This window comes from Syngnathus scovelli, chromosome 12 (assembly GCF_024217435.2).
Source record: "Syngnathus scovelli strain Florida chromosome 12, RoL_Ssco_1.2, whole genome shotgun sequence".
Classification (NCBI taxonomy): Eukaryota; Metazoa; Chordata; class Actinopteri; order Syngnathiformes; family Syngnathidae; genus Syngnathus; species Syngnathus scovelli.
The window spans coordinates 11,736,302-11,763,281 of record NC_090858.1 but is presented as its reverse complement, the minus strand read 5'-3'; the positions used below and the strand labels follow the sequence as shown (position 1 = coordinate 11,763,281).

General features: G+C 46.8%; 1 protein-coding gene across 2 annotated transcripts in view; it reads right to left on the bottom strand.

Moving 5' to 3' along the window:
- Window positions 1–2,229: 2,229 nt before the first annotated feature.
- Window positions 2,230–26,980, bottom strand: part of camkmt (calmodulin-lysine N-methyltransferase) — a 50,575-nt gene continuing 25,824 nt past the window's right edge. Inside the window, exons 4-11 of one of the 2 annotated variants that reach the window (XM_049735774.1) lie at window positions 19,466–19,526; window positions 19,035–19,086; window positions 16,046–16,109; window positions 12,932–12,998; window positions 12,083–12,157; window positions 8,722–8,785; window positions 6,916–7,047; window positions 2,230–3,294 (exon numbers count right to left, since the gene is read on the bottom strand). In XM_049735774.1, the coding sequence (XP_049591731.1) occupies window positions 3,208–3,294; window positions 6,916–7,047; window positions 8,722–8,785; window positions 12,083–12,157; window positions 12,932–12,998; window positions 16,046–16,109; window positions 19,035–19,086; window positions 19,466–19,526 (602 nt within the window). In that variant the 3' untranslated portion in view covers window positions 2,230–3,207. The remainder of the gene's footprint in view (window positions 3,295–6,915; window positions 7,048–8,721; window positions 8,786–12,082; window positions 12,158–12,931; window positions 12,999–16,045; window positions 16,110–19,034; window positions 19,087–19,465; window positions 19,527–26,980) is intronic. The other variant, XM_049735775.1, reaches the window with a different exon arrangement.

Below are 26,980 nucleotides of genomic sequence, written 5' to 3'. Positions count from 1 at the left end.
CAAATTCCGGGAGGCCGTGCGCATGCGGCTGTTTATAAGCACCGCGGAGGAGATCGCGGAGCCTCATTCGACTTCCAGCGGCCGGCGACCTCGCGCACGCCGCCCGGCACCAACGGGAGGCCGGAAATAGCTCCAAGCCGAGCGGATCGGCACTTTATAAGCACCGCGGAGGAGATCGCGGAGCCTCATTCGACTTCCAGCGGCCGGCGAGCTCGCGCACCCGCCCGGCACATCCGGGAGGCCCTGCGCACGCGCCAAGTGGCCGAAAATAGCCCCCGCCGAGCGGATCGGCTGTTTATAAGCACCGCGGAGGAGATCGCGGAGCCTCATTCGACTTCCAGCGGCCGGCGAGCTCGCGCACAAGCCTGGCACATCCGGGAGGCCGTGGGCACGCGCCAAGTGGCCGAAAATAGCCTCCGCCGAGCGGATCGGCTGTTTATAAGCACTGCGGAGGAGATCGCTGAGCCTCATTCGACTTCCAGCGGGCCGCGCACTCGCGCACGCCGCCCGGTTCAAATTTTCAAAAAGCGATGAATACGAAGTTAAATTTTATGACTCGGTGTATAAGTCGAGGTCGATTTTTTTCGGTCGATTTTGGATCGAAAAAGGTCGACCAATACACCGGCAAATACGGTATATTAAAAAAGTAATTATCCATTCAGGTTGCATATTGAGTGTTGTTTGAGTGTCCATTTTAATTTTTGTTGTTAATTTTATTAGACTATAAAGCGCTGCTGTGTGTGTGTGTGTGTGTGTGTGTGTACTTAAAAAAATTAACTGGATTTTTGAATGACTATTTATAATAATTATAATAATAATTAATAATAATTATTTTATTTATTATTGTGCATCTTATTTATTATATGCGTATTATATGCGATCGGGAAGCCTTGCTAATCACTTGAAGTATTATCAATATTATCATGAGCATAATAATAATAATAATAATAAGAATAATAAATATGTGTGAAGGCCATCGCCTTCACACAATCATCATCATCATCATCATCACTAATTAACAAATGTTAAATCAGAGATGCAAGTAATTTTTTCGAGCTATTTTCTTGCACTGATTCTGAATCTGCCATCAGGTTTTAATCAATATAACTCTAATACCAAATGTCCTATTTCGTAATATTTCTGACAACAGTTGGAGGCCATCGTGGCTGTATATGACAAGACACAGTAAAATGTATATTGCGCAAGCTTACAGCGGTCAAGCTTTAAAAGAAAAAAATGCTGTCTTAGTATATTTTAGAATTTTGCATCTCTCATTGCGTGTCATCAATAAGCAAGCAGGTGTATCTAATGAAGTGTCCAGTAAGCCTCCTTCCTACACTGGCTGACATGGAAACTTTTCGCCTACTTTTGTGTTTTCTTTAGTGGTCCATCCTCTCTTTGGTTGCCGCTTTATTCTCTGGTTCTCTTCCTCCGTCCTCCCTCGCTCGCTCGCTCGCTCCCTCCCCCTCCATCTTGACACAGTGCACTGAGCCTAATCGTGGATAATTGGGTGGGAGTGGCGGTGGGCCGGCCCTGCCTTTGTGTGCAAAGGGCAAGTGGTCAAGTTAATGGGGCCCTTGTGTGGAGTCGGGCACCACTCTGCCTCCCTTCTTTTTTTTTTTCTTCTTCGATCACTCGCTCGGCCGCTCAATCACTCGCTTTCACTCACATGTCTTTATTTGTAGAAGGCCGACTGCTTCGATCTCGTCTCGCCATTTTGGCACTTTGTCTCCTCGGCCGTGGCCGGTGATGGGCGCAAGGGAGGAGAACCGATCAAGAGGCCTCGCTAGTAGTCCCTCCCTCTCTGACAACTCGCCCTCCTCCTCCCTCCTCCTCCTCCTCGCTGATAAACAGAAGAGTGAGGCTGCAGGATTAGCTGCACTCCCTCCCGTCTTTATCCCTCTCTCTTTTATTCCTGAGGAGGGGAAGACGGTTGACTGGGCTTGATATGTATGTGCGTGTGCGTGTGTTAGCTTGTCTGGCACCAGCTTAGCCTGCAGGAGGCCATTGTGTTTGAAAAGGCAGGCCACAGCCAATCGGGGGGCCCGAGGAAACTTTATTACATCTGTAAGCATTTAACGCCTTAATTCTGGACAATAAGAACACACACGAGGTGTCGACACGCTGATTTGGCCACAAGAACGTTGAGCCGCGATGACAAACACTCACTCTTTTGCTTCCAGTCAATGAAAAAGTTGAGAGAGAAATCAAATCCAAATAGTCTGAGAATGTGTCGATCGTTGCGTTTATTGAGTGGCAAGATGATATTGCACTGATGGATAACAGTGAAGCCGAGGTAAGAAACCAACAAATTCGGTCTCAAGGCCATTTGGAAAACACAGTGAAAACGTTACGGTCGGCAGGATTTTGAATTTCAAAACCACTTTTCTAGACAAACACGGTAAACAATATTTTGTCATCGTCAGAACAATTTTCGTAACTACGAGGAGGCCAAATGTATCAGTTATTTGGTATCGGTATCGTTGAGTACTCAAGAGTTGAGTGTTTGGACATACAGACATCATTTCACATTGTAAACGGCAAAAAGGTTTGACTGGGTGAACACATTCACTAAGCCTTTCGGGGCAACTAATTCAGAAGCAAGGCTCGAAGCAAGACTTTTTTTTAGAACTTCTCTTATTCCACGTTAGCTGCATTCATGAAGTCCTAAGAAACGTTTCCTTCCATTTGAAAATCCTAGTTTATATACGTAACAGCGCTAAAAGCGTCGGCCATTTTGAAAACTAGCAAAATAGTTAAAGTTAAAGTTTGAATGGTCTCTTCTGGTGTTAATAGCAGATGGCAGCAAAAAAAAAAAAAAGATGAAAAGGTTGGGTTGTTTTACTAAGCCATTCAGCTTTTAGACTTAGAAAAAATTGGGCTACGTTTACTCAAATGTGGGCTCATTCTTTTGGGTTGAAGTCAGGATTTGCGCATTTTGGACACAGTTTTGTTGTGTGCTGAAGTTGATGGAAATTGAATGTAAACATCCCGTTGTGTCGCTCGCCATGAAATGGGTGTAGAGAACTCGACAGTAACTCGGACCCAATTTGAGCAGCTGTTTTAGTTTAGAGTGTCACATGTCACTGTTCACAGATCTGGTGAGTCCAGAGGAATATGGACGCTCAGCAGCCGATCACAGTGTTGACGAAAGGCACCACGCGCACCCGCAGAACCAGAACCACTGGCGATGTGCGTGTCCATACTTCACTGAGCTGGAGATCCTTTGGTCAAGGTGAGGAGCAGAGGGTAGTGGATGTTCTCGTCGTACGCTTCTTTGCCTTCTCGCAGCATCTGAACATGGACACAATACACGCTCAGTTGACATTTCAGCATCTGTATTTGGCGATCCTTGTTGAATTTGCCAGTACTCTGGCTCATTTTGTACCTGTTTCTATTCTGTCCACTTTTCTTGGTGACTGGTGATCTCAGTACCTGGTTTTACGCAGCTACTTTGGGACTCCATTCTTGTTACATACGTACCAAAGATTTTCCGTAGCTACTTATTGTCTGTAAGCTGATGACTTTGACCCCGCCCGCCTCCCTTTCCATTGCACTTGCGTTATCTCCCCTCCAGGCACCAGCCGGTGGTTGAACCTGTGACACCCCCCGCCCCTCCCTTGAAGAGAGAAGGAGGAAGAAGAGGGAGCGCCATCGGCCCAAGGGGCCGATGGGCGTGGAGGTGCAGCTGCCTGGATAGGCCCCCCTCCCATCCCACAAAAAAAACGCTCTCCGATGGGCACTATGTGGAGTAGCAGTCACATTGAAATGCTGCCAGGGAGGCGATACATGTCGGAGGAAGGGAAGGAAAGGAAAACAGGTGAGGGAGGGGGCGAGGACGGCTGAGAGCTGGCAGAGGTGAAAAGTTTAACAAGCAAAGCTGTTCCTCCTGATCGCAGGCTGCCTAATCAGCTTCATGGGTGGCTGCGAAATTGCCTCTCAACCCCCCCCCCCCCCCCCCAACCTTTTCTCTCTGTCTCTCTCCTTTTTTTCTTTGCAAGGTGCAAGTCGTTTCTTTTAGTGGCACTTTGGCCGCCGCTTCTGTGCCCCCTTCCAGTCTCTTGTGTGGCCTCTACATTTCCACATCGGCACGCCGGGGAGGAAGTGGATGAGATGGGACTAGAGATGGGAGGGGGGATCATTTGGAGGTCTCTCTAGGAAAAGTCACGTTTAAACCAAACGGCCACAGTAGCATGTCACTGCATTTCTGATGCTTTCAGTCCCTAATTGTTATTGTTGAGGTACCTAATTTATTTATTACTAGCCAGTTATTATTTTTGCTCCTGATTATTTCGGTCCTACCAGAGTTTTGAAATACTCCCTTATTTTAGTAGCTGGCTCGTTCAGCACCGCCCCCTCCCCTGCATTCCCAGTGCCTGGTTCTTTTGGGCTCTATTTTGGTACCTCGTTGGTTGGGAATCGACAGATTTCTTATCTGAGCGCCATTCATTTTTTAAAAAAAGAGTCGTGAAACAAACTCTTCCAAACGCTTCTGCAAAATCGTGTTTGTGTGAATGAAGAAGCGCAAGAAGATGGAGGCTGTAGTTTTCCGAGTGAGGGAGGCAGCAGCGGACGGAAACTTCTGCTTATGCATGTGCAAAAGACGGAGGATGTACTCCTGCGCCGTGTGAGTGTGTGTGCGTGTGTGTGTGTGAGAGTGAGAAATTAAAATTCATGACTCTCTCTTCACAACCATTTGAGTAACAAGATTAAGATGGCGGGTTAGAAAATAGCGGCGGCATTATCAGGCTGCTTGCAGTCCCTCCAGCTGCTTGCCTCTCTATTCCACAACAGTGGGGATAAGAGGATAACGCGCTAGCCCTGTCGGCTGCCTGTCGCAACACACACACACACACACACACACACACACACACACACACACGCACATGCACGCACACGCACACACGCACACACACACACACACACACACACGTTTTTTGGGGGGTTACTTTTGGAACTAAAAATGCAAGCTTGCAGCTGACCACAATTGTGACTGCAGCATTTTGTGCACCAAAAAAAATTAAGTTACGAATTTCTCTCGAGGGATGAAAATGTGTGCCATAAATAACATTCAAAATGTATTCTAGGAGGAACACCAAGGCAATGAATGCTACGGAAATAATCCTCTGACCACCTATTGGGACATTTTCAAGTTGATATATTAGAGCTAAATATAGCAATGAATGTTTTTCTACCTATCACATTGCAATCTGAGATATGTGGGCCACACTTGAGTTTTTCAAGACAAAAAGTCAATTAGCTATATTATTCCTTTTACTTTAGCAAGTATGAATATGAACGTACAAAACAAAGAAAATTACATGTTGTATGTAAAACAACTTCAGAGCTCCAGACTAGCTTTTTTTTTTCTAGGACACTTTTCAGTGTCACGTCTCCCACAGACTCAAGCGTTTGGGTTTCTGCTTTGATGGTCGTAAGCTGACATGACATGCAAATCCTAATTGTGTGTATATGCGTGTTGGGCTGCAGGTTGCGATATTGTCTTGTTTCTTGCTGCTCCCACTGCAAGTAAACACATCTAGTTAAGGAAAGCTAATCTGTAGCGCAAATGAGGAGCAGCTGCTCATTGCCATGTGTGTGTGTGTGTGCGTGTGTGTGTCTGTGTGTGTGTGTCTGTGTGTTTTCCGCGTGCATGTTTGGGTGTGATATCATCACATGCTACGTTTGTGTGTCATGTCTGGCCAATAGGCCATCTAAGTGATGTCTGGGCTGTGCGAGCTGGTGATATAACTCTCTCTCTCTGCTTTTTTGTGTGTGTTAGCATGATGAGTCGGGGCCACGCACACACTTATAAATCCATCACACCGATTTTTTTGGTATGTTTATCAGAAGATAAGCAGAGGAGACTTAATCACCTTCAGATATGAGGGGGACACTCCAAGTTGTTTTCGTTTTTGTATGCAGCACCTGACCCCTAGATGTGGTGTGTGTGTGTGTGTGTGTGTGCGTGTGTGTGCGTGATCGATTCATTCCTCAGTATTTTCAAAACACAGTGGCAGCTGCATGAGAAGACCAAAATATTAGAAACAGCTACAATATATTGTTACATAAATGGAGTGAACCCCTAAATTGGTTCAAACCCGCCTTATAGACTATGTAAAATTTTTTCTAAAGTTTTACTCTGCACATGCGATCAATTGTTTTGATTTATTAAAACATGAGTAAACATTCTGTAATTAAACAAATAGCAAGCATAAAGTATATCGTTAGAAAATGATGTCTGTGTAAATGTGCCTTTAAGAGGCGGAGCTTAGTGGAGTGGTGTGATGATGTCAAGTGGGAGCGTCAGGGTGAAAGCTGTGACAGACAGCAGCTTCTGCGTGTTTACATGTTCTGAATATGAATATGACATGATAATATGAATATGAAAATGGTACATTTTTTATGTGGCACTCTGTGATAAGTTGAAAGGAGCAAAGGTGTTTCAGTGAGGGACTGGAAGGCGCACTTGACGGCGCAATTGTCGCAGCAATTGTCGCAGCAGTGTCGGCGAGCAGGCGCCGGCCCAATTGGGCGCGCTGCTCGCTGTCCACTCATTGTGTCAATGGAGTCGCCAGCAGGACGCCGCTTCTTTTAACTCGGCTGCTTTCTGCCACCGCCTCCCTTCACGCGCCGGGTTAAAGTGGCTAGTTTCTAGATGCTTACAAACGTGCGACGACAGACTTATTGACAACGGTTATCAATGGCACGAGGCTTAAAAATAAGAGCGGAGCACGGCTGCCCAAGTCACCATCTATTCACTCGGACGCCATTGTAATGGCAGCTCAAGCTCTTTGTTGGGACTTGCGTGGTTAGGGTGATGAATGAGCTGCAACTTCTAAAGTTGGATGGCTGGCTGGCTGGCTGGCCGGCCGATTAAAAGTCTAAAAAGCATCAACGGCCATCGGGTCGTACCTTCAGATGCACATCCCACACGTGCACGTCGTACTGCCGCTGCTGAGCCACCAGGAGTCCGGCCTGCCGGGCCAGCTGGCAGAACATCCACAGGGTGTCGCCTCGAAGCGGGGCCAACACCAAGGCCACGCCCTGGCCCAGGAAAACAACGTCAATGATAACTTGTCACACAAAGACCTGAACATACACCATCCTTTTATTTTGTCAACAAAACAAATCAAAGCTGCGTGGAAATGAGAGCACGCACGTGTGTATATATGTGTGTGTTTGTGAGACGTCGTGCAAGTACTAAGAGGATTACCAACAGGTTCAGAGTTTCTTTGAAATCCTCCAGCTTTGAGTTTTATTTCACGCTGATCGTGTTGTTATTGTTCTAATTAAACGGAGCACCGAGACAAGCACGTACAAACACGCAAATTAACACACAAGCGCAGGAAACAGCGGGGGGCTCGGTTAGTCGGACACTTTTTGTGTTGTTCTTGTTTGATCCAAACGTGCCGTGCTCTATGTGCAAGCCCCCTCCGATGAGAAATCAAACACTCACACAACCCGTGCCAGACTCAAATCATCTGATGAAGAGGATCGGGCCACCCGGATGGCGCACCTTTGTCCCAAACGACAAATGAATGCCATTACCCGAGACAAGCAGAATTGTTTAATCAGCTTAGCAAATGATTCAATATTGGGCGGGGCTCTCTGTGGCATCCGTGTTTTGTCTGATGGCCGCCGCTCAAATCACATTAGCTGACGAATTATCTCTTATTAAAGCAGGAGATATGATCATATTAGTGAGAGACGGCGACGGCACGCGTGCTCGGCGTGACGTCGTCGTTAGCGCACAGAGGGACACCACGTCCGACTGGAAACACATTTACTTCTTCTATTTTCTGGCAAGGTTTTTTTTGTGTAAGCTACAACAAGACTTCAGACTTCCCGCACGACACCATAGTTTCCCTGTTTTGCTTTTGTTTGTGAGATTTATGAGATAATAATTATTAAGATGAGTTTCCATGGCAATAAATAAAAAAGCCTAGCGGGTGGTCTGCAACAGGAGTTTGTCAGACAAAGTGCCATTTCAGAGAACTGATGGATTGTTTTCAAATCATTGGAGCCTTAATGAAAATAATAATACTTTTTGTGTGATCTGCCTTCTAGTTCGTCCTCAACTTTTGTGTGTAAGTCACGCATCAATTCCTGGTTTGCCTTCCTGTCTGCGTGCGTTCCTTTCGTGGTCTTCCATCAGTGGCGTTTTCATCTCCTTTTTACAAACTCCTGCCACCATCCTGGCCTCTGTACTTAAAACGCGACCTGCTTCCTTCAGATGAAGCGAAATCTCAAGCCTATCTCTTCCAGCCTTTTGCTTTTATTCCCACACACACACACACACACACACACACACTTGGCCATCTGCTTTGGCTGTCGCAGCATGGGGTCTTATCGCGGGGCCAAAAGGGAGAAGTTGCCCGGGATTTATGATGAAGGGGAGGCCAGGAAGCAGAGCCCCACAGATCAGAGCGCTGCATAAGCATTAAAGCATTACATGATATTAATCCTGTCACACTATTAATGTGTGCTGAGGCCTAATTATGATTGAGGAGAGTGGATAAGCACAGCCACAGATACATACAGTAGACACGCACACATGCACGCACACAGACACACACACACGCACGCACACGCACACGCGCGCACACACACACGCACACACACACACGCACACGCACGCACACACACACACACACACACACACACACACACACACACACACACACACACACACACACACACACACACACACACACTTACATTGGGTTGCAGTAATCTCCTTATAGCATCAACCAGGCTGCTTCTGTATTGGTCGAGAAACAAACTGGGAGGGGGAGAAGGGGAGCGAGAGAAAGAGAGAGAGAGACACAGACAGAGTCCCGTTAGTGCGCATTTTCGTGATGGCAGCTGCAGATAAGGCAGCGGCGTGTTTATTTTGATTTTGTTGACAAATCGACTCGCACGATGACGGGAAGGCAAAAAACAATTTGCATGAGTTTACGAGCAGGGCGCCAAGTGCGTATTGAACTCGGCCCGTTATCGAAGCACTGAGAGGAATGAAGAAGAGAGTAAAGACGTGCACGCGCATACACAAATCCATCGCGCTGAGATGACGCCTGTTTTGGCTTAGCACATCATTTCAAAAGAGGGGAGCATATTTGCGGTGTGGCAAATCAAATGAGTTAGTCATAAAAACGGAAAATTAATTATATTTGAAAAGGTCATGTAATTAAATAAAATCTGTTCAAATTGCTGCAGTACATCATTGAGTGCACCATACAACCCAAAAAATGTTTTTGATGCTAACCCATGCTAGCCCACTATTACCCCTGAAAGTAAAATCTCAAGTCAAGCCATATGAGAAAGAGCAAGAACTTAAATAATCAGTACAATCCAGCCCAAAGACCCCGCCCCCAAAAAATGCATTTGCTTATCATGCCAGATGAGATCTGATTAATTTGCCTAAAATGCAACAATGGAGATTTGGCCTAATCCCGCACGCCCAACTGGAGCTTGTGGCTTCATTGTGGACTGGCAAAAAAAGTCAAATTCCTTTTGTTGAACTCTCATTTGCATGGCGTACATGTTTCCAATGCTTGAATTCAAAGCAGGATGTGCGCACGTTGGACTTAAGTGGAGTTTATTTTTCTTGTCGAGGTCGGCGCGGGGCTGAGCTTTATTTGCCTTGAAAGGTGAGAAGTTTGTGTTTGGTTTACTTTGCCACGCGTATCGACTGGGAGAGGAAGAGCGGGCGGCGAGGAGCAACGAGGAAGCCAGCAGCTTGGGTGGAGGCGCTGGCTCGGACACACACACACACACACACACACATAAAAGAGCAAGGGAAGGACAGAGTGTCACTGAGAGGCCACCGGACAAAATGAGTCATTATTATGTCTGCTAAAAGATATGAGCACAGGGGCCGGGGGGGGGGGGAGTTGTCAAGCAAAAACAGAAATGTTAAACAAAAATGCAGTTTTAAGGTTCTGGATCTTTGTGACGTCACTTCAACAAGTGCATGCAAAGCAACAAGGCGTCGCCGCTTTATGGACTCGCAAATTGAGTGGCCTCGGCCTTGACGACCAGCCTATTGTCTCGTGTTGACCGGGGCACGCACACAAGGACAAAGTGCATCACTGGGCCGTGTGTCTATAATTGTCACGTTGACGGGGATGGGATCATCAGGGGAAACGGTGCAAACAGATGACATCGCCGCTGTGGCTTCAGTTCATCAAAAAATGACTAATATTGAACATTCCTGGGAAATCACAATGTCCCATCACCAGTGAGCTATTTTTGTAACAGACCAGCAGGTCAGGGGCAGGGTTTTGGTGGCCTAATTTGTAAGTGGAATGCGCACGCTTTTGAGACTCCTCGTGTGCGATTCCGCTTTGACGAAGCATCCCAACGCCGTTGTCAGCAATCGCCACATTCTCAGGCTTTTATCTCGGTGTCTACACATGGCAGGATTTTTGGAAGACTCCAGCAGGCCAAATTGCGCCGCCAAGTATTTTGTGCCACCGGAGGCATGCCTGCTTCCGTCTCACGCACGCTCACATTCAGTCACGGAGACAACGCAATCGGTGCAACAATTGAGACAGTCAACAGACATCAGCCCGCTGTCATTAGAATTTTTTTGCTAAATACATATTTAGCGTATAGTACATGAAAATATCTTTCATCAGGAAGAATCATGAATAGCTTTAGTGCTGAATTTTTCCAATTTCACTCTCTTTGAGATACATGTTGCATTTTACAATTAGGTTATCTGTTTCATACATTCATCTTTCCTCCCAGGCACGGGGAGAACATGCAAACTCCACACAGTTGGAATTGAACTCTCTGCACCCCCAAACTGTGAGGCGGTTGTTCTAACCAGTGTTCCCCCTTTTATGAACTAATTGATTTGTTTAATTCTTAGGATTAAATCAAACAGAAAAAAATGCTGAACAAACCAATGAAAAAAAAAAAATCTAATTGCTGAAAAATCAGATTTTTTTTTTTTTTGACAGTGCACATGCTGTAATGGTTGAGCAATTTGCATGTTTCCACTTGAGATGAGCTAAGACAATCGTCCCTTTTGTCCAAATGAAAGAAGATGCCGGGTGATATCGGATGACATTCAAAGGGAACGTGGCCCGACGACACGCAGCGTTAGAGCTACGCTGCTCTGCGCACACACTCGGGCTGTTCACAGTTGGAGATCTAATTAATCCAAGTGGATGGCGCCTTGTTGACCTTTTCCCAGGTGATCATCACAATGACGCGCCCATTAATCGGTCAGCCGTCACTCTTGGACCGCCGCCGCTGCAATTATCGCACAATCGCTCGAGGAAGGAGCGAGCAGAAAGATCCGCGCACACACACACACACACACACACACACGTCCTCAACTTTACGTGTAATTGATTCCTTTCCCGCCCGATTGCGTGTCAATGTCAAATCTGTGGCTTTGGAGCCGGCTATTACCTGGAGCTAGCGTGACATTACAAGAATAGCGTCGGCTAATGCTGCACTTAACGCAGGCGGCAGGTGTTCCGTCGCCCTTCAACACCCACAAGCGAAATTCTAATATCGTTTCCATGAAATCGAGTTGCCGCAGGTACCTAGAAAACAGAATTTATGGAGTTACTTTACTGCTAACTTGTCTTAAAAAGTAACTCTGACCAGAAAGCTATTATTTTTCTGTCTTGGCGGACATGTTAATGATGTCGTGACAATTGCAATGTACGATATTTCGAAAATATAATGATTCAATTTGGGGACCTCAAACAGTGAGTCTTTCTCTTTGTGCCATCCATGTTTTTTAGTGTTGTTTGCATTTGCCATGATTGCATTATCGCCCTCGCTCCATTTCAGTCGGCTCTTGTTCTCCGCCCATCAAACTCTCTCTTTGTCTTCCTGTGTCCGCTGTCTCGTCCAGGCGCAATTATTTGCAATTTGCCTAAGTCAACCATTTGCCGGGACACCGAGCATGAAAACGAAGCAATTTAGTGTCAAATGGAACGGGTGAGGTGGGCCCACAGAGGGGGAAGGTCCCGGCGCTGATGGGGGGGCCACGCAAGAACTGTCACCCTACAGCCAAGATAAAAGAGTGCTCGTGTGTGCGCGTGTGAGCACCTACCAGTCTGCACACATGACAACGTCGAAATGGGCATCTAATGTCGAGATGTCCAGCTCGCAGTCCCACCTCAGCACCCTGCAACCAAACAATGGCAAAGTTCAAGACTCTTTGAGCTGACACCAAGTTTGACATCTTCTCAATGTCAATGTCTCATCAGCCACAGAACTTCAAATCAGCGGTGGGCTCACTATTTGGCAGCTTCAACTGCTGCCCCACTTCTCAGTCGCTATATGCAAAGTTATCTTTTGGTGCTAACGAGCACTGTGCAATGTTTTCCTTCTGCTCTCGAAGCTGTAAAGTGTTTTGCGGAGGGTCAGCATCGAGCCATTTTCTCTTTCCTCGTGAAGCCATTTTCTCTTTGCTTGCTCCCCTCACTCACGCTGTCAGATTGCAGGGATTATTAATTAGGCATTAATCACATTCTGTAAACAAATCATTGGGCTCCGCTAGAAACACAATCCCGAATCACGGCAGGGGGGCGCACACACATACACACACACACCATTACACTGCCCCTCCTTCCTCCCGTCGTCCAATCGCATCGCACCCTGCCGTAATCTGCGGCGAAAACCATCAAAGTAATGTGGCTTAATTACACGTTGACTTTTTCTCTTCATCTTCCACTTGTGTAAATATGCGCAGGAGGGAGGGGGACGAGCGAGAGGAGAAGCGCGCCTTGTGGAGAGAGCGCCGCGACAATTCAAAGATATTTAGCGTGATGGCTGGAGGTCCCGATTTACGATGACAACTGTGTACTGCGCCATCCCTCGGCCCGCCAAACATGTGACCTTGCAGATGCTGGAGAAGAACAACACACTTGTATTAAAACAAATAAAAACGTATCCTCACCTGGTAGAGACGCATGTCGAGCCGAACTTCCCCGCTTTCTCGTTTCTTTCGACAATCCCTCGCACATCTGACGGGCAACAGTTAAGGACGGGACCTTCATTTTGAACTCCTCTCGTGCGTCTGAACGCAGCTTGCTAAACGCACCAACAAAGCTACAACCTTACTGGAGTTCTTACATCGTACACCGCCGACCAAAACATTAGGAACACTTGCACAGTGTAATGCAATCAATACTTTTATAATAATCATTTCAAAACACAAAAGCTTCCAAAACAGATTTCATGACGGAACACAATGTGCGAGCGGGAAATTCTCTATCAAATGAGAGCTTCTGAAATAAACAGAACAATTCTAGTATGAGCATATCTGAGCGGAAATTAGTTTATAAGGCCACAAAATGTCCACTTGTAGACGATTGGATTCACAGAGCGTGATACGGTTCATTCGAAAGTGCACAGATTCGATTCGATGCACTCCCACTCCCAAAACTGATTTTCCGATTCAAATCGTTTTTTTGTTTTTTTTGTTGCCCCATTGTCTAAGCTTTTGGACACACGCCAATCTGGAGGACAAACACTGCGATGCGTCCACTCTTGATGCAGAATGGACAAGCAGGTCGCCGCCCCCTCCCCCGCCCCCTCGGCGAATCAATTGAAAGGCTTTTAACCCGCATGTGCACGCGCACGCACACAAAGGCGGGCCGATTGATGTCAACGTGTCTATTAATACACTGGCCTGTGGAGTTGCACCGCAATTCAATTAGGATTTGCTTGTCTTTAAAGCCCGCAAAGAGACAAATCCAATCGACGAAGACGCCAGGGCAAGAGAGAGCAATGCGATGAGCCGGAGAGAGAGCGAGGTGTTGATACAGTATAGATTGATAGCTCGAGAGCCAAACATCAAAAATAAAAAGAGGCCTTCTTTGAAAGGGACACACACAGAAACGACAGTGGTGCCTTGACTTGCAACTGCAATTTATTCCATTCAAATTTATTTTCCTCTTAGTGTGTGAGTGCCCTGTCAAGTGTTATCGTTTTATTACAACATACCACTAAAATATTAATAATCATATTACTTTGGAATAAAAAATAATAAAAACATGGGGCCGTGGTAAGTTACAGTATGACTGTATAGGATGTAGGTTGAGGTCACTTTTGAACTAACACACATAACCACAAACAGACCCCACCCCACACACACCTGTGCATCAGCGTGTTGTGCATGGCGATGACAGAGGCTTACTGTAATCCCATCACCAGCACACCACTAGGGGAGAGGTCAGCAAGCGTGCGTGCACACACACACACACACACACACACACACACACACACACAAGCACCCACACACACACACACACAGGTAAAAAGGTGATAGAGTTAGGCTGAAGAAGTGTTTGCTTTTTCTTTAGGTTTTTTGGTGTCGTCATAGCGGTAACATCGTATTGTGATACAGCTGGAGCAGCTAAAGTGGCATACGCCACAATATGGCTGACCTGACAAGTTCTAATGTCAGAATCAGAAAGTCTTGTTTGTGTTAAGACATAATGTTGGGCTGTCTTTAGCACACATGCATCAACATTTTTGCAACAGCTACGCTGTGCTATGGCTACTATGCTAGCCATACACTTGTGGGGCACTTCAGAACGTTGAAAGCGTAACGCAGGATTAGCTTTAGCAAACCTCATTATTCACTTCTTGTTACGCTATGCTAGGCTACGCTACATACACACAGTCAATAAGTGAGTCGTTACATTTTGCACCAACTTGTTTGACACAAGTATGACAGCTAACGATGCTAGTGTGAATTTCTGTGCATTTTAGTTGAGCTGAGAGGCTTCAAGTTGCTCTTGGAAATTGTGAAGGAATATATGCAGCCACCTTTTCAAATCAGTCATGTTGCAGCCAAGTAGCAGCCATCAATCATGCTTAAAGGAATATTTCCATCGATTTTTCAAGACGATTATTGAAGGTCGCGCAAGTAGCACAGTCTGGCCTCCACATGTGTTTGTGTGTGTGTGTGTGTGTGTGTGTGTGTGTGTGTGTGTGTGTGTGTGTGTGTGTGTGTGTGTGTGTGTGTGTGTGTGTGTGTGTGTGTGTGTGTGTGTGTGTGTGTGTTATGACTGAGGTCAAAACTGTGAGTACAGATCTCACCACCATTCACACGAATCTGCTTCCATTGTAGCCTAGACCGGCAGCCGTTCGCATGAGAGCCAAAATCCGCCTTCGAATTTCTGTGTGTGTGTGTTTGTTCTGTTGAAACAAAGTGAGTGGGTCAACTGTGCATTGTTGCTACAAGTGTGCGCAGCTTACAGTCTGCGCACTGTTTTTGTTTGGTCTCATTGTGATCGTTGCCGGACGAGACATTGCGAGATATTGTAAGCACGGCTAAATATGGAAGCGCCCAATTGGTGGTTGGGGAAGAAATACGCATTTTTGCACGTTTCCTGCTTTTGTCACAGCAAAACTTGCTTTTCTTGTTTGTGCGAAGTGCCGGAGAGGGCAAAGGGAACAGGATTGATGCAAGTTGCTGGGAAAAATTGACAAGATCACCCAACGAGAACATAAAAGATATTTAAAAAAAAACCATAAAGATGCAAATAATTTCCTTGGAAAATAAATATTGAGTTGGAATCGGGAGGAAGTGGAATATAAATGGAAAAATAGATAATATTAAAACTATATTATTGTATATGATTAAAAAGAATTAGACTTCAAAATGCATGTCCTTGGTGATTATTATGATTGTCCAAAAAAGAGAAAAAATAGATTATAGATAGAAAAATAATTGAAGTGTTTTTAATGAAAACTACTTTTTCTAGATAAAGACTGAAAACTCTTTTTTTTTTTTTTAAATCAGAAAGCATTTTATGAACGTGTTGTTAATTTTGTGACTTTTGTTCTTGATTTGATTTGATTTGGTGAGGGAGTAATGGAAAACATTTTTTTATTGCAGTTATTTTTTAAGCTTCTTGTTGAATTTCGCAATAAGCGTCATCTGTTTTCCACAACGTTGCGGGCACGACGTGCTGGAGTTGCAGCTTTCACCACATTGAAATCAAAGCCCAGCGGCGGTGGCGGCGGCACTCGGAAGCTTCCCGGTCGGATGAAAGGATACTTTGAACGCACTTGTCGTTGCCGTCGGTTAGCAGCACTTGCTCAGCGTCAGCACAAATGGCAACCTGAAACAAAAGCGGCCTCGGATGAGGGCAACTCGCATGATAATGACATATCTGCACGAGACGCCCCGCCACGGCCTCCCCCCCACCCTCTCTTTCTATCTTCAGCCCATTTCTATGTCTGCATTATTTTAATCATTCAATCAAATCAGTCAATACTTTTATCAGGGCGGCTAGCGGTGGGGGCCGCTATCTTGCTATCGCTCTGTTCAGTAATTGCATTGTGACAGGGGGATGATGGCAAGCGCCGAGTCTTTTCATTTGACGCCGGCCGGCCGGCTGTTTATCGGGCCGAGCCATCACTCTCGCTCGCTCACTCACTCACTCGCTCGCCCGCCCGCCGCTGTCACTCTGCGCTCGGCTCGCCGGGCCTGCCTGATGCCCTTCACGTAACTTTGCGGCTGCGAGAGGTGTCGTGGAAGACGAGGAAAAAAATGGGAGCGGGAGAACGTGGCAGTGGATGGTGCATGGATGCATGACGTGTGTGTGCGCGTGACAGAGATAAAGAGGTGTGTGCTTAAAGGCCCAGAGACACCGGTATATGTATAGATCGGTTTTAGTTAGCTTATGGGCTTATAAATATTAATTGACGATCGAAACAACGAAAAGGAAGCTGTTGCTCTGAAAAATATAATTTAAATTTGCCGCGCAGACGAGTTTGACTGCACCGAGCCGCCAGCCGGAAGTGACGTCTCATGACGTCTCAAGTTGTACGCGTTTAGCTTCAGTGAATGTAAACAAAAAGAGAAGAGGGGCCAGCGCGGAGACGTCGGGCCAGGTTTGCGGCCGACCCAGCTCGCCCAGCCGTGCCTTCCATTCTCCTGGCGTACGTTCGTTCGCGGGACGACAAGATGGGTTGCGTTCGCCTGATAGGATCCACGAACCGGACAGTGCGTGCCTGCTGTGTGCTCGTGTTCACAGTGGCCTGGTTGACTGTTATCTTTCCGGACTCTGCTGCGCATCGGGAGCGGCTAGCGTGCTATCACTCTTATTGTTCATCTTCTTGTTCTATTTTTCCTGTATTGTTTACTTGTATGTGCGTTGTGAACTCTGTCTTGTCACCCTGGGATAGTGAGAAACGTAATTTCGATCTCTTTGCTTGTCTTGACATGCGGAGGAATTGACAATAAAGTAGACTTTGAGACTTTGACTTTGAAAAGTATGTCGAAGCGTGACGGGAGGGGCACAATTCAGAAAACGTGCTCAGCTCGTCGAAAAAATGCGATTTAAGCAATAAAATTAAAAATGCGCCTAAAACCTAAACCAAACGCTGCATATGTTCAAATCTCCATGCGCAGTGGTCAACTCGGCACTCTAAAGCCCCCTGAGAACTTTTTACTATGCCAACGTAACCACAGTGACGGGAGAGGCACAATTCAGAAAACTTGCTCAGCTCGTCGAGAAAATGCGATTTAAGCAATGAAATCAAAAATGCTTATAAAACCTAAACCATACGTTGCAGGTGGTCATGTCTTCATGTGCCGAGATCAACTCGGCACCCTAAAGCCCCCAAGAGCACTTTTTACTATGCCAACCTAACCAGAGTGACGGGAGGGGCACAATTCAGAAAATGTGCTCAGCTCAGCCCGAGTGAACTGCTAAATTTATCATATTCTGCGTCAAAAGAGGTTTCTGAATCAGATAAAATGATGCTAATATTGCCGCAAGAAACGGAGCTGTCGCTATCATCTGCCATGTTGTTTGGGTTTGTTGACATCCAGATGTACAACTTGTGACGTCACAGTAATGGCGCCGCCAGTGTGGCTTCGTGCGGGACCCGATCGATAAACTGGCATTTCATTTTAGCTTTATTCTTAGTAATCGGTGTCCATTTTTAATTTCCAATGCGGCAAATATGTTCACTTTATACATTCTATCAAATTCCGTTCTAATTGAAAAAAAAAAAAGGGATGTCTCTAGGCCTTTAACTGTAAGCCCTTTTTGCCTTCCCGCTCTTCGTTTTTGAAGGCGTCGCTCACTCTGTCGGGCTGTCACTTTGCATGCAGACAAAGCCCAAGCGGCGTTATCTGTCACCGTACGGCGAGTCGGACATCAAGCGTGGTGGGACTGCGCACATGTTCATGCTTTGCCACACACATGTTCACGGCCCGCGGGGCATGTGAGCATGCGGGGCAGAAACGAGCGACGCGTGTGCCACCATCTGCTCTGATGCGGGAAGTGGCCCACGGCCCGAAACGGGGCATCAGGCCGAAAGATGCGGAATCCGACCTGGCCTGCTCGCCGCTAGCCGCGTCCACCAGCCAAGGCCGCTTGTCACCATCTTTGACCTGCATAATCTCTGACATTTGGTTAGTGGCGTTGCAATCGGGGTTTTATGCTGCCGATTGCGATGCCGATCATCAGATTGGCCGATTCTCACAGCAATCATTTGGATCGTGGAAGTCGTGATCACTCCCACAGCAGTGCAGACCTCCCTCTTGGCACAAGATTGAGGGTGGTCATGAAAATCGAGCCCTTGAACTGAAAGCGAGGGTATGAGATCCAAATTGAGCACATGACCCTTCAAAAAACGATCAAACGCATGATTGTAGTGTCAGTGACATACGCTCACGCACACACGGGAAGGCCACGAAAAAGGAGACGTGTGAACGACGGATTCCATCTCCAGCCAGCAATGTCAAAACACGACGGTATCGACTGGCCAGAGATAAAATGCTGCTGTTTCGCACGCGCACGCACGCGAGCGCGCAGCAGATCGATGGGACAACCCTCAAGACCTCGGCTAATAACAGTGAGACGTGTCAATGTGTGCGTTCGAGACCCAGGAAGGTGATGTCACCACGCAACGCCGTCCGGGTTCCACCTCAGCGCAAATCGTGTGTGTGTGTGTGTGTGTGTGTGTGTGTGTGTGTGTGTGTGTGTGTGTGTGTGTGTGTGTGTGCGTGTGTGTGTGTGCGTTTTCCTCACCATGAGTCCAGCGAGACAGGTCATCCCTCCTCCTAACTCGCAAACAGCGCCCCTAACAGGACAGACAGGGGAAGACGTTCATTTGGTGGAAAATGCCACTTTGACTCTTTTCCTCTCTTCATCTGGCCTTGCCCCCCATCTTGTCTACTTTCATGACAGTTGCCTTTATCCCTCTCTCTTTTTTCCTTCTCTTTCTGTCTCGCTGACCTTCACTCCACCGGCCGATAATCAATAGCCCCCCCCCCCCTACTACCTGCCTCTTGAATGTTAAAACAGAAAATCAAAGGGTGACGCTCCACCTTCGGTGTAAATCAAAGCCTGCCTTGTGGCACATGGCAGCAAACAAGCGCTTGCAACTGAGTCAGCCAAAAGGTTGCCGATTCATGAATGTCGAAATATGTCACTGTAGCATAGCGTGATGGGGAACTTACGTGAACATGTGTCGGTTGCGCAGGCAGTAATGAGCCATGGCCTCCTCTGACGGCCACACACCTGAGAACACAAACACACACACACAAAAGTCACAGCAAAAGCAGCTTATTATCGATTCCAATAAGACGCAAGCCGATTGCACGTTTGTTTTCCAGCCTGCTTCTCTGGTGGCTTTCACCTCGTCATCCAAGTCTTACTCTTCTGCCCGTCTGTCCTAATCCTTGCAACACACTCCAGCTCTCATCATATGTGTTTGTGTGTGTGTGTGTGTGTGTGTGTGTGTGTGCGCGTGCGTGCGTGCATGTGTGTGTGTGCATATGCGTGCACGTGTGTGTGTGTGTGTGCGCGTGCGTGCGTGCATGTGTGTGTGTGCATATGCGTGCACGTGTGTGTGTGTGTCAGGAGGTCCACTGGGTGATAATCACAGCATGCAGGCCTATCTGGCTTATCACCTGCCGTCAGCCCTTCTCCTTCTGCTGCGCATGTAACGCACACTTGGATGCTCAGGCCTGCCATGTCACTCACACACACACAAACGCACACACACGCACGCACACAAACACACACCTTGGCAGTAGAAGAAGCAAACATTCATTTGAATAAACCTTCAGCTTTCTGGCTTTGAAGGAGACGCTGTGGCTTTGGCGCCGCGTGCATCGGCGTGTTTGTGTGTCCATTGTGTGCGTGTGTGTGTGAGGAAGTTGTGTGGGATGAGAAGAAGATTGTGGGAGGCAAGGGGAGTTGCTTTAAAAAGTGAGAGAATGAAGAAGAGGAGAGCAAAAAGCAGACACCGTCTGCCGGAGAAGGAGCTGGTCAATATAATAAGCGGCTTACAAACGCTCGCTCTTCAAGTCATGGGGCGGACATCAGTGCACGCATGCGTGCGTATGTGTGTGTGAGTGACGTGTGTGTCATCCTTGCACACTTGCTCCTGCTTGCCAAGATTAGCTGAAGCAAGCAGGATTTAATAACGCCTATTGATAAAGTGTCCAAATATGTCTTTTTGAAAACACACACACTCACACACACATATCTAGCGAGTGTCAAGAAATGTATGTAGGGCTTGAGCACGGTGACATTTTGAATGTCGTCGTGCCTTTTTGGCCATCGGTTGGCGGCGCAACGCAGACGAGCAGCTCTTCAATTACTGTAAGCACTCACAAGTTTGTTGTTGACGTGCAACACAAATGGAATAAAGTTGCAAAGACAAGAGTAAAGTGAAACACTTTTGCTCCAAATTTTCTAAAAGCCCTTCATCTTACCATTGCGTAGCAGTGCACAAAGTTAGTCTCGAGCTCTGTTATTGCAAACGTGTGCCGCTTTGAGAGTATTGCTTTCATTTGTAATATTATGAGCATTAAAAATATATTATGTGAAAAGAAGTCCCAGAATATGAAGTCATTATATTGTGACAGAAATGGTTACAAGAAAAAAAATGGGAATGAGGTCCTTATATGAGAAAAAGTTGTAGTCTACAGGTCAAGCATAAGAGCCACAAATATTTCAGAACAACATTGTTATCATACATGAATAACATGACACCTTTTGCCCTTGATTTTAATATCAGTCAGATTAGTTGAAAAAGATATGGGAGAAAAAAGGAGAAATAAGTAATTTTATGCAAACTATCAAAATATGAAGAACTTAAAGGTGCAGTACAACCCAAAAAGTTGTCATTTCATGAAAAAAATTACAAGAATACTTAAAGAATTACTTGAATAAAGTTGTAAAAAATATATATATATTTTATTCAGATTATGATCATATTTTGCTATCTTGATTACCCTCATGGAATTGCTAATGTTTTATTATTTTTACATATAATTGAAATTTTACAAGACTAAACATATAATGAGGAATGAGAAAACAGTGGAAGTGCAATATTGCATGTTGGAAATGTCAACCTGCTGACGAGTTGGATGGATGTCGGCATGCAAATGAGCCACTCAAACAATCATTGCTGCGAGTAGTAAAGCTTCAACAGCTCAAAGCAGACTCTGCGCCGACACTTGACACTTCATCCTCGACAACGAGCGCATGTCAGCTATTGTCCCGCAGTCCGGGAAACTGACGGTGACCTCTGACCCCCGCCCTCCTCCATCCGCTCTGCCTGAGCATCACCGCGGCTCCCAGAGACAGACGGCCGCTGCGCCAACAGCAGAGGGTGGTAAAGAAACACAAACACAAGAAAGAGACCAGGGCAGATACTAAAAGATCACGCCGGTCGCAGTTATTTCCAAAAGCGTGTGAAAGCAGTGCGATGTTGCAAAGCTTTGTAAAGCATATGTCAAGCTGATGCTAAATCCTGGACTCCAATAACATTAATAGCTCAGGGATCCGTGTGCCTGTGTGTGTGTTCACCTCCCAGGTAGAGGTGCTTCGCAGGAAATGAAGGGATCAGGAGTCGAGAGCAGATTACTCTTTGCTGGGGATAATGAAATTATTTCTCACCTTCAATTACGAGATGAGGAAAGTGTTTGTGTGTGTCGGCTTAATATAGAACGTAATCAGCGGCAGGCTCCAACCTGTCCGGTTATAGCTGGAAAAGCATATGTGTGGATTAATGAGGTTGCGCGCAGGGATGAAAAAAAAAAAAAAAAAAAAGGGACAAAGTTTTAATTGAGGGAAGACTCCAACCCAGCAATAGAAATCACAAGGGGGAGGGGGGGGGGAGTCAAATACATTTTGTTAGCCGACTAGCGTAATTGTCAGAGTTGTTATTCTGAGCTAGCGGTCACAGTATTAATGAGTGTGCTTGCTCAACATTGTGTTTGTGTGGTCATCAACATGATGGTGAACCTCAATCAATAAAGCCAGCCAGAATTTGAATTGTTTTCAGTCTTCGTTCCTGCAAACATTCAAATATAACTGCGGCAACTACATCATCCTGCGAACAATATTTGCAAACAAGTGTCGGGGTTATGGAATCCCAATCAGGCAACGCAAAGGTCAGCTTGCCTCAGCCATTCACGGCCCGCTGACCCGCTGCTCACCCCGCAGGGCTCACATCTCGGTCCGGCCCGGAGCTAATCCGAGCCTCGCTAGCTGTCGCTAATCACCAGCATCCCTCTTGTTGTCTTGCGCTTGTGCACTCGAGGTAACCCAGTAACCCAGACATCCTCTCAGGTGAGGGAATTAGCCACTAAGCGAAGGGGATCCGGCCACAGTTTAGAGGACTAGCGCCTGAAATAACTCGGCGGCTAAGCCACTTGGTCAATGCTGGCCGCTTAGTTGCGTTCATCTCCTTTGGTACAGGTTCTAAAATTAGTTAAAAAATATTGTATGATGTAATCAAGATTTGAAACTACTAAACAAAATGTTCATAAGTAAAATTTTAAAATTGTAGTTATTAAATGATGATTATCGGTGGCAAAACAAAATGACCGCAAGAATTGGTTTTTAAAAATAATTTCAAAAGTTGCGGGAAAAATAAATAAATAAACTAAGAAAGATTGCCTGAGAGAGACGCTCGGCTCGGGCTACTTGACGATATGGCGTCACACCACGGGAGACATTTTGATGCGAGTGGAGAGTAAATTGTGGAGAAAACGGGCAGCGGTGGGTGAAGAGGAGAAAGGGCGAGGACGAGCAAGGGGAGGGAGCGAGGGGGAGCGTTTCGGGACGGGGACGCCATTGGCTGGCCAAACATAGACAAGGGAGTGTCGCCAGCGAGATGCTGTCAAGACGGGGTTAAGTGTGTCGTGATGTTGCTTTGTGCACGCGAACCTTCATGTCGGCCCACCCAACACACACGCAAACGACGGCGGCTCACTTCAAGCCCGGGGTGTGTGCGTCAGGGCCGTGCGACTCCCTGGCGCTCATCCGACTCCACATTAAGCCAGGCCTCAGATAATTCCTAAGCCTCCTCCATGGCCGATCCAATATGGGATAAGGCTCTCGGCTGGCCATGATCAACTGACAATCTGTCCTCTCACACGGCTACTTTAGTTGGAGGCCGGGATTACCCCGCTCCGCTTCCACGGGGCGGGGGACACACACTTGACGAGTGTGTTGCATTGCTGCGCCACGGATTGCCAAAGCGGTGCTTGAAAAACATGAAGACTTGCACTTGATTAGGGCAGATGGGGCCCAACGCAACGACGAGTGGACGCGATGGCGACCAGTCATGCATAATATGCCTTTGCCACAGAAACAGAATATCCCACTGCGCTAGAAGACGATATATATGAAAATGACCGCGTCACGCACACCCGTCAAATCAATTAGTTGTTGAGTAATGGATTACTTTTCACACCTCTATTATACAGTAACGAAAAATAGTGATGGATAAAACCCAATAATTGTGTGGCGTTGTCCACCAGCGGTTCCTTGGGGTCGCTCCGGTCATGCCAATCGGGCCCGTCATATTCTTCATAAAAGCAACAATGGGGGCAATTATGAGGCTGTGGCGCCAACAGGCAACCCAGATAGCCCCGTCGCCTTTCGTCGGGGAAGGCGGTCGAGGGTGGGGGGCGATAAGCATCGACACTGCGGCCGACAGCGTGTGCTCGGGAGACGGCGCTGATCCCTTTTTCCATTGGAATAGGCTCATTCTGACGCTTGCCGCCGCCGCCCACTCTTGGAGGCCCGTGCACGCCTTCGATAAGCGCGGCCGCTCGCTCGCTCCCTCTCTGAGTAAACAGCGTTTTGGATTAGGACCTGTATAATGAGAGCAGGGGGGCTATCTGCCTGCCATGCCGGCATAGTGCCACCCCCCCCCCCCCCCCCCCCCCCGCCTCTCCGAGGGGGCCGGCACCAATCTTTACTCTGCTATTCATCCCCCTCCTCTGATAGCTTACTTATCGGCAGCGAAATGCCAGCTCAGGCTGACTGTCCCAACCGAATGTCCCTGCAGTGGCTTGCCTTGCCACTCACCTGCCTGTCTGTCTGTCAGTCAAAAAAATATATAAAAAAGATGATGCATAAGTGCACCTTGCTTTTATCTGGCCAGCGCCAGCCTGTCATCACGCCAGTCCCGCTTTATTTTGTTCTCACGAGGGGGCGCTTCTCCCCACTGCAGAAATTTAGTTCACATTTAAGTACTGCGTATACACGCACCATCAGGACTAGGTATATATATTTGATAGACTTAAGGAAGTCCGTTGTGATGTACCAGTCCTCATATTTTCTCAATTTACAGTATTGAGTGTGCCTCTGCGTGACATGTTTACTCTGTAATGAAAAAGATTTGAATTTGCCTGAAATTTCAAAAATATGTATATACTACGTAAAAGACAGCGCCACTACCAACTACTGTAGTGGATGTGCAATGACACTATTTCAATTGCCCCGCACTACATTTGAAATGAATCAATAAGTATTTTTTTGGCATCTGTTGTGAAAGCGCGATATAGATTAACTTGAGTTGAGTGTCAAGTCAAGATTGCTAAATCGAATATAGCTACAAAAACACAGAAAACGTGTTTCAAACAAAGAATCCGCACAATTTTCCTGATTTGGAGGAGTTGCGCGACGACCAAGGTGCACTATTTGCCGATCCTTTTGGCCTTGGCAGATGTCTGAGTGCCATTCGAGTTCATTTATTTCTCTTTCCAAAGCTGTTTGAAACGGCGCTAACACTTTGAGTACCTTCCAAATAGGACCTACTGTATTTAAGTGCATCTTAAAGTTACACCGACCAAGTCATCATTTTCTTGTTGGCTGTACATTCACGACTCAAGCAAAAACGAGTGGATGTGACCCAAGTCAAGTGTGAACTAGAGAAGGAAAAATTGTGCAGACGTGCAGGACAAAAAGATAGATCGGGCCTTTTATATTTACAGTGTAATAAAAAGTATTTTCGCGCTGCACTTAGCAATGTGGCCACAACCTAATTGTCATGTTTGCAGCTCTTGACATTGTTGTGTTCAAGTCGTCACCCAATCCTTGAGGCTCAGATTGGCACAAGGGTGGCAGTGTTTTCATGTCAGGAAGGGAAATGAGACCCGGGGGCTCTTGGATCTGCGTCTTCACTCTTTAGCCAAGCAGCACAAACAATCTTGGCATGTACGTGCGTGTGTGTGCGCGTGTGTGTGGGTGTTCTATTCACAAGAAGATGGGGGGCGGGGGGGTCTGCCTTAAGGAGAGGCAGATGAGGGTGTGAGTGTCTGTCTGTGTGTGTGTGTGTGCGTGTGTGTGTGTGCGTGTGTGTGTGTGTGTGCGTGTGTGTGTGTGCGTGCGTGTGTGTTACACATCCCCGGGCGGTTCAGAGCTTTATCGAAGCTGAAATGATTTTTAGCACTCCGTTTTGGAGCGCTAACCTGGAAGCAATGTCACCCTACGTGCAGTCACCTTCCTCTGCCGTCATCCTCCTCTTCATCCTTCACCTTCTCCTTGCCTCCTTTAATTGTCATTTTACGCAGCCTTTGTTAGTACGAGCCACCCGCACAACTGTATTCGCAAAGATATGACACCACACCGACGTTAAAGTATTCATTTACAATACAGCAGGTGTACCTAATATTGCGGCCAGAGAAAGACCAGCATTGATTTCTTCTCTTGATGTCGAAGAAATGAATATGCAATGACAAAGGATTGCATTTTAGGAGGCCACGTGAAGCCATCACGAATGTGCTTTTAAAGAGCAAGTTTCCCGCTTTCATTGGCGGAGAGTATGTCGGCCAGACAATGCGAGTTGGTATGTGGTCACGCAGTACGGTGCAACACGCCGCCACTGATATTAGACGGCGTTCCCTTGCATTATCCTAGTGGGAGGCCGCGATGCACACGGCGCCGACGAGCGTCAAGCGGATCGCACCAGCCCGACAGCGAAGACATTATCGCAACAGGTGGATGGCCAAGATGCTACCTTGCTGACTCCGCCTCCTCTCGTTACCCTGCAAGCGGAGCCCAAAGACCCCCTCCTGACTTCGACTCAACTGCATTACAAGAACAAGTCATACAGCGGCTTAGAAAACCTCCGATTGCACTGACTCGTTATTTCGGTTGGAGTTTTGCTTGTTTTGATTGAGTAAACAAATACAGTGCAGCTCAGCCTCACTTTGGTCACTTCTAGCCGCTGAAACGAAAGACTATAAAGTAAATACCTCAACCTTGACCGACATGGTGGGTCCAGGCCTGCAGTGTGACCTTGTTATTGACGAGCAAACAATGGCGCATCGGAAGTAGGACGTGCTCGGCCAGCCTAAGGACACACACGTTCGCACAACGGGCTCCATCGGGGACCTCCGCGTCTCCGCGGGGGCCCCCGACAGCTCCCCGATGAGTCCATTCAATGATTGCCTGAGCAAAGCTAGCATGCCGTGTGGCTAAGAGCGGACCATTTCCTCATTGCTCCAATGGCTCTTTTCAATGGGCCGGGTTGGGCGGGGAGAGGAGGGGCTTCATGGGGCTCACCGGAGCTGGACTTTTTGTCCCTGTGGAAAATGTTGCAAGGCACACACACATCATCCGGATGCTGGTTAAGAAAACATTTTCTATTCACATTTTCTTTTCTCCACTCATCTTATATTTCCTGCTCTTCCCACTACAAACTCTTATAGCCTTTATTTTCC